Source organism: Pygoscelis adeliae, unplaced genomic scaffold (assembly GCF_000699105.1).
Source record: "Pygoscelis adeliae isolate BGI_AS28 unplaced genomic scaffold, ASM69910v1 Scaffold179, whole genome shotgun sequence".
NCBI lineage: Eukaryota > Metazoa > Chordata > Aves > Sphenisciformes > Spheniscidae > Pygoscelis > Pygoscelis adeliae.
This window is the reverse complement of record NW_008825612.1, coordinates 855,161-867,559: the sequence shown is the minus strand read 5'-3', so window position 1 is coordinate 867,559 and position 12,399 is coordinate 855,161. Positions and strand designations below refer to the sequence as shown.

Genomic DNA, 12,399 nt, shown 5'->3' with positions numbered 1-12,399 from the left:
TCTGCTCTAACTGGAAACCCCAACAAAAACTCCCAAAGGCCTTGGGAGTCTGGGGAGGTTGCTGCTGACTGGAAGCTAGCCAATGTTATTCCAGTTTACAAGAAGGGGGTGAGGGAAGACCAGGAAACTACAGACCTGTTAGTCTAGCCTCAGTTCCTGGAAAAATTATGGCGAAGATCACACTGGGTACTATTCAAAAGCATTTAAATAACACTGCAATCATCATAGAATCATAGAATTGTTTAGGTTGGAAAAGACCTTTAAGATCATCAAGTCCAGCTGTAAACCTAACATCACACTATACCACATGTATAAGTGCAACTGATAATTACAGACACAAGCATGCTATTCACCTCAGAAGGAAGAAACAACTATTTCACAAAACACACTAAGTCAGAGCTTATCAGAATAATCAAGTATGTATTTTCACTGCAAAAAAATTATAAAGATATTACTAGTCTCTTACATTGGTGGTTACCTTTGCTTGATACTGCCCAGAAAGCTCTGACCTCGGTTTAGCAGGGATTAAGACAATCTTAATTCAAAAACAAGACTGAACTTTAATTCAGTAGTAACCTGCAGTAGGGGTAGGCTAATTGACATTCCTCCTTCTCTATAGTTTTTTTCAAAATTCCCATAGGCCATTTGCTTGCTCTTAATTGCATGAGTAACTTTCATCAGTTACTATGCATTGATTCAACATTTAAACCCTATACCGCTGTCAAGGCATTACAGCTGGCTGTGCACAATCAGACAGAGAAGAACCTTCACCCTGCCAAGCATTCTGTTAAGTGGTCAGCTGGTAAAGAAGGTTTAGAGAGAGCTCTCAATGAGGCAGCACTGCCTCGGAGCGTGCAAACTAATACAAAGCTGGAGCTACAATCTAGCTCGCACTTTCTGCAACTAAAATTGCATATCACAGTATCAGACATAAAATTACCTTCTTTTTTTTCTTTTTTCTCTTTTTTTTTTTTTACAAGTGGCAATTACAAGAGACTTTCCAATTGATACTTTATTAACATCAGTAGTACTAATTTCAAAGTAAGATATATTAAACATAAGAATAGCAGCAAAGCTAGCTTATGCCATCATTATAGCTGATCAGACAAGATGAGATTTATATCTGTATTTCCATAACTTATGTTAATAACCTTTGACATTCCAGCGGTACTGCACAGAATAAATATCTTTATGTTCAGCAGAGCTCAAAGGGTTGTAGTGAATGGGGCCACATCTGGCTGGCGACTGGTCACCAGCGGTGTTCCTCAGGGTTCAATTCTAGGGCCAGTCCTGTTCAAGATCTTTATCAATGATCTGGATGCAGGAGTTGAATGCACCATTAGCAAGTTTGCTGATGATACCAAACTGGGAGGTGCCTCTTGAGGGACAAGATGCCTTGCAGAAGGATCTAGATAGATTGGAGCATTGGGCAATGATTAATGGGATAAAATTTAACAAGTCCAAATGCTGGATTCTGCACCTGGGATGAAGTAACGCCAGGCACAAGTATAAATTGGGAGAGCAGTGGCTGGAGAGCAGCCCTGCAGGAAGGGATCTGGGGGTGCTGGTTGACAGCAGGCTCAATATGAGCCAGCAGTGTGCCCTGGCAGCCCAGAGGGCAAACCGCATCCTGGGGTGCATTAAACATAGTCAGTCAAAAGAGGTGATTATCCCACTGTATTTAGTGTTGATGCGGCCTCACCTTGAATACTGTGTGCAGTTCTGGGCCCCACAATTTAAGAAGGATGTGAAGGTCCTTGAACACGTCCAGAGGAGGGCAACAAAGCTGGTGAAAGGGCTGGAAGGTATGTCCTGTGAGGAGCGACTAAGGACTTTGGGTTTGTCTCGTTTGGAGAAAAGGAGGCTGAGGGGCGACCTCATTGCTCTCTACAGCCTCCTGAGGAGGGGAAGTGGAGAGGGAGGTGCTGATCTCTTCTCCCTGGGATCCAGTGATAGGACACGTGGGAATGGTTCAAAGCTGTGCCCGGGGAGGTTTAGACTGGACATTAGGAAGCATTTCTTTACCAAGAGGGTGGTCAAACACTGGAACAGGCTTCCTAGAGAAGGTCGATGCCCCAAGCCTGTCAGTGTTTAAGAGGCATTTGGACAATGCCCTTAACAACATGCTTTAACTTTTGGTCAGTCCTGAAGTGGTCAGGCAGTTGGACTAGATGATTGTTGTAGGTCCCTTCCAACAGAAAATATTCTATTCTATTCTATTCTATTCTATTCTATTCTATTCTATTCTATTCTATTCTATTCTATTCTGTTCCGTTCCGTTCCGTTCCAAATTGACTGATTTTCACTTCTAAATGTGATCTGTAAATGTTTGTATTCAATCGATTTGGAGCTTGCAAAGGGAAGGGAAAGTAGGTTCTGCTGATTTCCTGAGGAAGGTGTTGGATAAGAAAGGATTTAGACTGTGGGCTCTACTCTAGCCTGAAGCCAGAGTCATTGTTCCGTTCCGTTCCAAATTGACTGATTTTCACTTCTAAATGTGATCTGTAAATGTTTGTATTCAATCGATTTGGAGCTTGCAAAGGGAAGGGAAAGTAGGTTCTGCTGATTTCCTGAGGAAGGTGTTGGATAAGAAAGGATTTAGACTGTGGGCTCTACTCTAGCCTGAAGCCAGAGTCATGTTTGGCATTTTCCCACAGGCCTGCACTGTGAAGAGTCAGCAGGGGAGCCCTGGCTTTGTACCTGAAGGACAGTAGCTGGTTAGCAACCCCCATTCTCTTCCCTTCTCATATTTTCCTCCCTCTCCAACCATCTGATAGACTGAAAAACTATGGGAAACATTAAAACTATTGTGTGGGGAGACCGACACTATCTATGTGTCTGTGAATCTGGGGAGGCAGTGCCACGGTGTACGTTGAGAACGTCATACAGACAAGCAAAACATGTACACAGCAACCCTGAGGTTTTTCTTAGTGTCAGGACACTTACTTTTTTGTGTGTTTTGATGCGTTTATATTTCAGTCTGGTAAAGTGGATTTCCTCCTCACTCTGTGATAGCTTAGCTGAGGTTTTCTGCTTATTTCAGTTCTATGGCACTCCAAAGTCTCTTAAAATGAAATCTTATGTCTGAATTGATACAACTGTTATGGATGTATACACAGAGAAATGGAAAATTTCTCTGACTATTTCATGAGTGGTGCCCTTCAGTTTTGACCGAAAATAACCAAAAGAATTCAAATAAATAGAATTACTCTTTTCCGATAATGTCTACAATGCACCACATGTTTCCCACACTTGGAAGCAGGTATATTTTGTATAGCTCATGACCAACAAAGAGACAGACAACAGTGACAACTTACAAGCGATATGGCTGCAGGGACAGCTGGCTGCTTCCTAGTAAAATAGTATCTAAAGTAGCAATACAGTAAGTTTATCAAACAAGAATTTTTTGTCATTGCTCATTTTATATGTTGGTACCATGAAGAAGCTCACACTGTAGTCATATCTTTATATTTGTATGCATTCACTCACATGAAGCCTATACGTGGAACAGATCACATTTTACACCAGATATGACAGGTACTGGGGGAAGGGAAATGCAGAAAGATTTTTAAGGTATTGCCAGGTGACCCAATAAGCCTGTGACATTTCATTTATGTTGTTGTCTGCAATAGCTGAAGGTGATTTAGAGGATTATGTTTTACATCTGAACAGGAGCTGGCTAAGAGCATCCACTGGGGCAATGACCTCAGCTCAGCTGATGGGCTGTTAAACCTGGTCACACCTCAAGTGACTTGTTCTTCTGTATTTGTGGGAATTGATGGCAGTGCTAGGGACTGGCTCTGGAGCCCCCCATTCCCTTCCTCCCCACCCCAGTTGAGACATGGCTCCCTGACACTCTCATCTTACCCCTGATTTCGGATGGCACTTGTGGCAGTAGCAGCCATGGCTTTGTGTCACAGCCAAGCTGCTTCATGCATGAGTCGCCCCGTGAAGAGCAGTTGAAGAGATGGTCCTGGTGAAGGACACAGCAGTATATCAAGGCAGGTGCTGAGCAGAAGGAATGTGGATATGAGGAGAGTTTAAAGGTCCATGAATGTGTAAGGAGGAGGGGGGAGAAGACAGGATAGACCTGTGAATTTATCAGTAGCAGACGTGGGTGCAGGGAGGATATTATTTGAAGGTGGCATATCAGTTTCAAACTTAAGGGCAGAGATTTCATAGCTATCTGAGCAGTGCTGGCAAGCCAAGGTGACTGCAGCGGTGGGGGGCAGTGATGGAGGTCCCAGCCTCTGTGTCCTTGTTGACCCACAGAGACTGTGGGGGAAGCCACAGCAGGATTTAGGTATGGCTTAAAAATGTGAAGCAAAGTGTTGCAGTCAGCAAACTTGTTGTTTTAGGACCTTCAGAAATAAGAATCCCATTTTGCGTTGTAGGACACAGGTGCAGAAGTGGTTATCCAGAAGGAACTATTTCCTGGAGTGCAAGTAAACACTGACTATTTTGAAGAGGAACAAAAGGTCAATGAGCTGAAAAATGAAGTGGCTGAACTGGATATTGTGCTCATAAATGAACAACTGAAAGAACTGGAGGTATGGAAATTGCAAAGCCATTCCTCGTTGTTAACGTAGTGATACACTTATAGAATTATGAATCACTTGGGCAAAACAAAATTGTGGCATATAGTCATATCTAAAGTTTGACTGCATGATTAGTCAGTTTGTCTACCAGGTAATCTACAAACACTGTGCCTTAATGCAAATATGTCCATGTAAATACCATATTTTGTACTGCTTTTCTAGAGTGCAGTAGTAGATACACCTGTGATTGCGTGTGTGCTTCCATGATGTGCACAGGCATGCGTGCTCATTTGCATGTGACTGAGCAAGTGTATGTTTGTAGATGAATCAGTATTTAACTGTCTTTTGTGCTGAAAGCTGAAAGTGTTTAAGATCCTCTTTTAATCCTCTCTCTATGGTGGGCTTGATTGTAGAATTTACAAACTGAACTGGAAACATGGAAAGCAAAATCTTTGTGTCATAGTCAAGAAGCATTTCACAATGCAACAGGATCAAACAGAGCAGAGCTGCAAACCACAGAGCCTGCGGTGCCCTGCTGGGACAGGCTCCTTCAAGAACTAGATGCTGTTAAGGCAGTGAAGCGACAACAGTACTGTTTAATTAATGAGTACCAGAAAAATCTTTCTGCTGTGCAGTCCTCAATGAAAAATCTGTCAACAGAAAAAGATAGCATAAAAATGTAAGTATAGTTGAGGGTTTGTGTTAATAGGTTGCAGAACAAATACAGTCCTAGACTGAATTTTGTGCCATTCTTCAACAATGCTCAGACAAGAATATGGTGTTTTATCCATCTCGTTAAAGTTAGGTAGCAAGAGAAGTCTCACAGGTTTATAAGTTTAAACAGCCTTAAACAGAAGCATTTCTGGTGGTTCTCTGCTATCCTTTAGCAACATCTACTATTTTTATTTTTTAGGCAAAGCAAAGAAATGGTTGCTGTGCTAAAAACCTATATAAAAGCCATATTAAAATATTTTTGCAAAAATGTGGCAGATGTGAAATATTTTTCTTTAAGGACTCATCAGTTCTAATTTTTTTCTGAGTGAAATATCTCATTACTCTGAAAATTAACCTTATTTGATAGGAAGAATTCTGTGGCAATAAATAAGTCCACAGTACCAATTCAGAGGTAACCAATGCACACCAAATATTTAGTGCCTTTTATAAATTAGCCTTCAAAACATGGAACTAGCCTATCGGTCGCAGTAATGTATCATAACAATTTGAAAATCTTTAAAATAATTTATAAAATTTTTAATTTACAGCAAAGAGATTGAAAAAAATTGAATAAAAATCTAGCTACTAAATGTATTTTAGGTGGGAATTTCAAAGTACCCCTGGAAATAAAAGATCAGTAGATAAACTCCTCCAAATCAATCTTGAATGACTGGGAATTTTTGAAGTTTTTATTACAACTAAGTTTTATCTTCATTGTAAATCAGAAATTACCATAAAATGTTGTTAACTCGCTTAGAGATGACTTAACACTATTGTTGATTTTTAAAATTGTATTTATTGTAACTTTAAAGGGAGGCTACATTCCTTTAGGAAATAACACATTCTATATCAGTATATACTGCAATTTTAGAGAATATACATTAGAATGTACCTTTCCTGCAGAGATATCTAGAAATAACTAATGCTGTACAGATAAGCAAGAAATAATGATACTGCAACGGTGGTTAGGAAATTTGTGAGAGAACATTGAGAGATACCTGTGATTAAGTGAATAAAGTGAGTGAATCATTTTCTAAACAGTTAAATTCTCTTTTTAAAACGTGTCTAGTCCATGTTTTAGGAGAATTTTTTTTTTAAATGCTACTCATATTTTTGGCAGGGGTCCTATGAACAACACGGTTCTTCTGGAGAAAATTAAGGCATGCATAGAGTCCTTACAAAAAGAAAGAGATGTCTTAAACCAGTTGAAAACTCAGCAAGAAAGTTTATCTCGGCATTTAACATGCATGGATAAAGTGTTAACCGAAAGCCAAATGAGGCAACTGGAGCAATGGTGGCAACACATGGAACAAACAGTGCAAAAGAAACATGATCAAGTTGTGGCAGAAATCGACGAATTTAACCTGCTTATGAATAAAGCACAGGATATTCAGAGACTGATACAAGAACAGTGTTTACAAGCAGAGTTATATTCCTCATCTGAAGGAAAAGCCAAATACCCTGTACTTTGGACCACAGAGCTACAGGACATTAAACATGGTCTTTCTCTATTAAAAAGAAGGATTGAACTGCAGATGAAAAGAATTTGGAGCGATCAAGAGAAGGTAGCTTTGGAGAACTCTATACATGATTTGCAGAGCAAATTGGAAGCATTATCAGTGCAACAAACTCCTCGAGAGGATGTTCAGATCAGCGGTCCTGCTCTCATGAAACATGAAATGATGAAGAGGCTGAAAGAAAATATTTCATGGGTCAAAGATTCACTGTCATCTCTTGATCAGAAAGCAGCACTTTTCCCCAGTGATGTTAAATCACAGATCAGAAGTTGTCAGCTTATGAGTACAGAAGTTCTAAACAGAGAGCCTGTGATTGTATCACTGGATTATGGGCTCCAGCGCATCGTTCCCAGCTTGAAGCCAGAGGAGATCTCTGATATGACTTCCCTTTTACAAACATTGCAGAATTCATACAAGGCTCTTGTTTTAAAATCAGCTCAAAGCTTACAGCACCTGGAGCTCCAGCTGGAGGAGAGGCAAAGACTTATTGCAGAAGTAGAAAAAGTTCACTGTCAGCTTCGAAATGCTGAGATGCTTGCCAGGTCTGACACGAACCAAACCAGCACATGGTCAGAATTAATCAATCAACAAGCCATTTTAAAGGAGATTTTAAAGGACATACAGGAAATAGAAGGGCTTATCTCATCCCACTGCAAAGAGAGTCAGGTCACAGCTGGGGAACTGAGCCTGTCTGAACAACTATTTTTGATTGATCAGTTAAGAAGTCTGAAGAGTAGAGCAAGGAAGACACAGAGGCAAATTCAGAGTAAACTTCATGAAGTAGAAAAAAATATAGCTGTCTACAGAGAGTTTGCTGAAGGAATAACTTCATTGCAGCAAGATCTTAATGATCTACAGTATGGTGAAATGAACCTGGAGGAAGATGAATTATTAGGTGCCAAGCAGGACGTGAAGGATAAATGCAAAGCGCTTAAAGAAAAAGTATTAGCTTTTCAGTCCAATTTGTCACAAATAATGAAGTACAAAGAAATCTTTGAATGCATAGGTCTAAAATGGGACTCACTGCAGCTGGATGAATTGCAAACTAAATTTTTTAAAATTAAAAATAAAATTAAAGGGAAGATAATACACTTTGATAATGTTGTTAGGGAATGCGATAAGATTCAAGCATTGATAAATGAAATCCAGACTATGACATCCACTGTAAGAAAAGAAGTTAACATCCTAAATAGCTCTAGCTCTTCTCCTGCTGAGAATCTTATATCTGCACAGATTCTGTTTCAGACAGTTCAGCAAATCTTTTACTTAACCCAGGAGGCAGCAAATCAAATAAACAAAAATGAGGTCTTTGATACACCATTCAAAGACTCTAAGAGGAAAGAAATAAAGAGCCTGGAGAAAGATGTTGAGGGATTGAATCAGTTTCTTCAAAACTTGGTCTCTGGTCTCCAGTGTGTAAACAAGGAAGATATCCAGAATGAAGTAGAACATATATTCCACATCATAAAGCATATTCAATTAGAGCTCCAGCAGCCACTTCTGATAGACATAAAAATAATGCAGTATGAAAAGATGCGATGGGAAGCAATTCAGAATATGATGCAAGCAAAGTTTTCTGCTATAAAATGTATAATGGAAAAACAGAGGGAAAACCAAGAAGAAAAATCTCTTCCTACTGGTATAGAAACAAAACTAGAGACACTGCAAGATCATGAAATACAGCTGAAGACAGACATTGCTGCCCGTGTTGTAAGTATATTTAATAAAATAAGGTATGGCCATATGTCTTCTCCCAATAATTAGATTAGGTGTCTGTGACTGTAGTATTTATATTTTCATGACTTATATCCTCCTTTTATTCTAATAACTGAATTGGCCCATCATCATCTCTGCCTTGGTGGATATGATGGGAATCATGATAAGAAACTAAGAATACAAAGAAATTAGTAGTATTGTTTGATTATAATCAAGCAGTGGGGATTAGCACAAGAAAAGAAAGGTAAGAGGGAGGAAGGAAAAGGTTGTGTTGAAATATTGAACTGAAGAGAGACTGGGTGCAATCGTCCTGGGATTATTTTTGGGACTGATTTTATGTAACATTTTCAATAGTGACAGTGATGAAAAAAACAGAAGTTCCTTGTTTCTACTATAAAGAAAAAGCTTACCAGTTGGGAGTGATCAAGGAGAGTAAAGCACAGGTCAAACCAATGTGATCAGGCCTCAGGGAGGGTGAGCAAAGGAAAGGCAACAGGGATCTAAGGCTTAACAGAAGTATATAAGGCATTGATAAGGCTTTGCTGGAGGAGCGACCCGATTCTTGATGCTTTTGTCAGGAAAGGTCCACTCAAACTGGAACAGATGCTGTTAGAAGGATGAGGAATGTTGAGGGCAGTTAATAAAACTGAATTTGCTCAACCTGGGGGCAAGTGGGAAATCTAGCTGAGAAATGTAATTAGGTTGGAGGTAGACTTAATGGATGGAAAAGGACTGCTTAAGCTAAAGGGCAGTGTTAATACAAGGAGAAAGAGTTAGTGAATAACTTTATGTTGGAAACCAGAAGAGTGGTAACCTTCATAGCAGAGAGGTTCTGGAACTGTGTCCTGGTCAAGAAGACCTGTGCCCTGACTGCCCAAGAGATCAATGGATACAAAGGAGGAAATATGAGGTAGTAGCTAATAACAGGGGGAGGGACTCAGCGTCCCTGATGGACTTATAGTCCTGCTGCCAGATTTCCTGGTTTGCTGTGCTTTATCTTCACTGCTTGGGTATTGTGTGGGAAGCACAATGCCAAAGTTTCTCTGCCCTGTGGGAATCCAGGAGCTGGCAAAGTCACACATCATTCTGTGTATAAATACATACAAGAATAGGGTCTAGCGAGAATCAGTTTGGCAAGTCATAGTGGAGGTATCCCCTGGAGCAGAATAAAGCATCGACGTGTGGGCTTTCCTTGTCTGAACAGGACATATACTGCCATGTCCATAAGGGATCTTATGGTTCTTGTGTCCTGCCATCCTTCTCTCTGGACTTTTCCAGTATTGGCAGTTCCCTCATAACCCCTGTTCCTATGATTGAGGGCAATCAATCCATAGGTTACAGCACTACTCTCTGACTACCTAGGTAGCAGAATGCATTTGCCTTGTGTCCTCCCTCACCTCCTCAGGCCAATTCTGGGAGCATTGGTCTCAAAGACATCCAGGTGTGAAATTCTGAGAAGGCCACCTGGTGATCCAGAGGAGCACAGCAGCCTGTCTTGATTGTTCCTTTGTCTTTTTAACACTTTCAGAGTGCTCTGGAGGAGGCATGTAAGACTGGTGAGCTTTATACCAAGGCTGTTCAGAGGGCTGCCAGGTTCCTCGAGGACTATGAAGCTCGAGTCAAGTCTGCCGCAGCAGAGCTTGGTAGCTCAGAGGAGGTCCATCAAACCTCACAATGGAAACAAGAAGAGTTCAACTCTGCAAAGGCTGATATAGAAAACCTGTACTCCAAGCTGAAAAACCTAGTGAAACCAGAAGACAAAATATGTCTGGAAAATACTTTAACAGAACTAGTCAATAAGAGTTTGGCGTTAAGGGAGAAGGCTCAAAGAAAGGAAGCTGATAAACAGAGGTAGGTTCAAGAGATCTTCCTAGATCGTGTTCCTTATTATGAGAAATTTGACTGATAATAAATGCAGTGTTGTTTCTGCTCTGCTAGAACCAGGTAATTCAGCAGAAAGAACTGTAAGCATTTCTGTTGTTCCCACATGTGATTATAATGGAAGGAAAATTACCAGACAATAAGCATATTGCTAATTATTTACAATGCAATCATTTTTAGTATATTCCAAAAAGTATGTGTGGGGCTCGACTGAGTGTCATATGGTGCCAGAATCAGAAGAAGGCACATTTCCACATTCTCCAGTTCCATGCTGGTGCAGGTTAGAATAGTTTTCAGAGGGGCCCTAATGCATGTCTTCCATAGGCTATTCTGATGGCTTGAGAAAGTAAAGACCAAACGAGATGCAGGCCATAGTTTCCTTCCTTCAAATATAGGTATGGAAGAGATCTGAAGGGCCTTCAGATACATGTACAGAAAAAGTTTGGGAGATAGAGTAAAGGATTTTTAAATTGCTTGCTCATGATCCAGTGCTTCTGGTTCTATTGAGCATAACCTTGAAATCTGCTTTTGTAATCAAAGAATTGGATGACTTTAAAGGCTTTGGTAATAGAAGAGATGATAAGATACAAGAAATTGGAATTGTACAGACCATACATTGTAGGGACAAATAGAATGTGTGTTACAAACTGGGAACGCATTTTTGGGAATGTCTGAGGAGGATGGAGACTTAGATCAAGACATACAATTCTTTTGAGCAGCTCCATGGCCGATATATGGATATACATACCTATATTTCTTTACCTCTGGGGCATTTGTACCTGCATCTCTAAAGTATCTCAGATATCAGACCTGAAGTGTATAACAAATGATAATTGAAGATAACTTGCAAAATAGTAAGGACTATTAGTTCAGAAGTTTGGTGGTTTTTTTAATTCTAGTGGACATTATGGTTGGAGAGAGGAGCAACCACAACAGATTTTAATTGGTCTATTAATTGTTTCCTACAGGTATTTTGAAAAATACAAAAGCTACACAAAAGCCAAAGATAAGGTGTGTGATAATCTTAACAAACTGGAAAAGATGCTTAGACAGTCTTTGTCTCAAATACCAATGTCTTATAAAGAAGCTTTGGAGCACTTAGAAGAAAGCAAGGTAAGAGAGGCTCTGAAGAACTTGAAAAGCTCATGCAAAATGGTGATATAGCAGCTATGCACACCACATGACATCATAGCAGAAAGAAGTGAAATTCTTTATCCTGTATTTATGTATATATAAAACCACAGAATATATTTATATACCTATAAAAAGGCAGGATTATAATGGACCATGTAGAATGAGTACATCTTATTGTTGTAGAAATCAAACATTATCTGTGCTTAAGATAGTGTTGCATTTCTGTTCAGATCCCTCATTGGTTCTTTGCAGGACCAGGACTGATCAGATTTCTAACATTGCCATTGTTTTCCCTCAGAAGTGAAAATCAGAGAATTTCCAGTTTCCTCACCCAGGACTCTTGCTGCCTCCCCACCAGAACTCTGCTATAATGAACCTCTTTGCTGTCTTCTTTTTTAGTACTCATCATATTACAGGCTTGTCATTTTATATATCTGTAACTCCTGCTCATTTCTCTTTCCTTCCAAATAACCAGAAAGAAGTAAGAACAACCTAATTGCCTGGGCACACTGTTCTTCTGTTTGTTTTGTTTATTTACCCCATCTTTCTCCACACTTAGCCAACAGAATTCCCTCATTACAACTGTGTTTAACCAGCTCAGTGAAGTGATTGCCATTTTATTAGAGGATCCTAATCACGTCACTTAATGCTTCATTAACAATTCTGACTGTATTGTTTTACTTATTTACTTATTTATTTTTCCTATAAGATTTTAGTCTCCAACATCGACTCAGCTGAAGATGATCTTGTGAAGCTGAGGCAGGTCTCTGGAGAGCTGATGAGATTATGCAAGAGAAGTGACAGGGCACTGGGCAGGGTTGTAACAGTGCTGTGGGAAAATTGGCTGGGTTTGCTTGAGGCGGCGAAAGGGCTGGAAATTAACTGTGAAGAACTGAAGC

At 39.9% G+C, this 12,399-nt stretch overlaps 1 protein-coding gene across 1 annotated transcript in view; it reads left to right on the top strand.

Moving 5' to 3' along the window:
* SYNE2 (spectrin repeat containing, nuclear envelope 2) overlaps window positions 1–12,399 on the top strand; it is a 203,754-nt gene that overhangs the window by 76,413 nt on the left and 114,942 nt on the right. Inside the window, exons 50-55 of the mRNA XM_009332747.1 lie at window positions 4,395–4,550; window positions 4,952–5,217; window positions 6,373–8,479; window positions 10,014–10,336; window positions 11,335–11,479; window positions 12,210–12,397. Of these exons, the coding sequence (XP_009331022.1) occupies window positions 4,395–4,550; window positions 4,952–5,217; window positions 6,373–8,479; window positions 10,014–10,336; window positions 11,335–11,479; window positions 12,210–12,397 (3,185 nt within the window). The remainder of the gene's footprint in view (window positions 1–4,394; window positions 4,551–4,951; window positions 5,218–6,372; window positions 8,480–10,013; window positions 10,337–11,334; window positions 11,480–12,209; window positions 12,398–12,399) is intronic.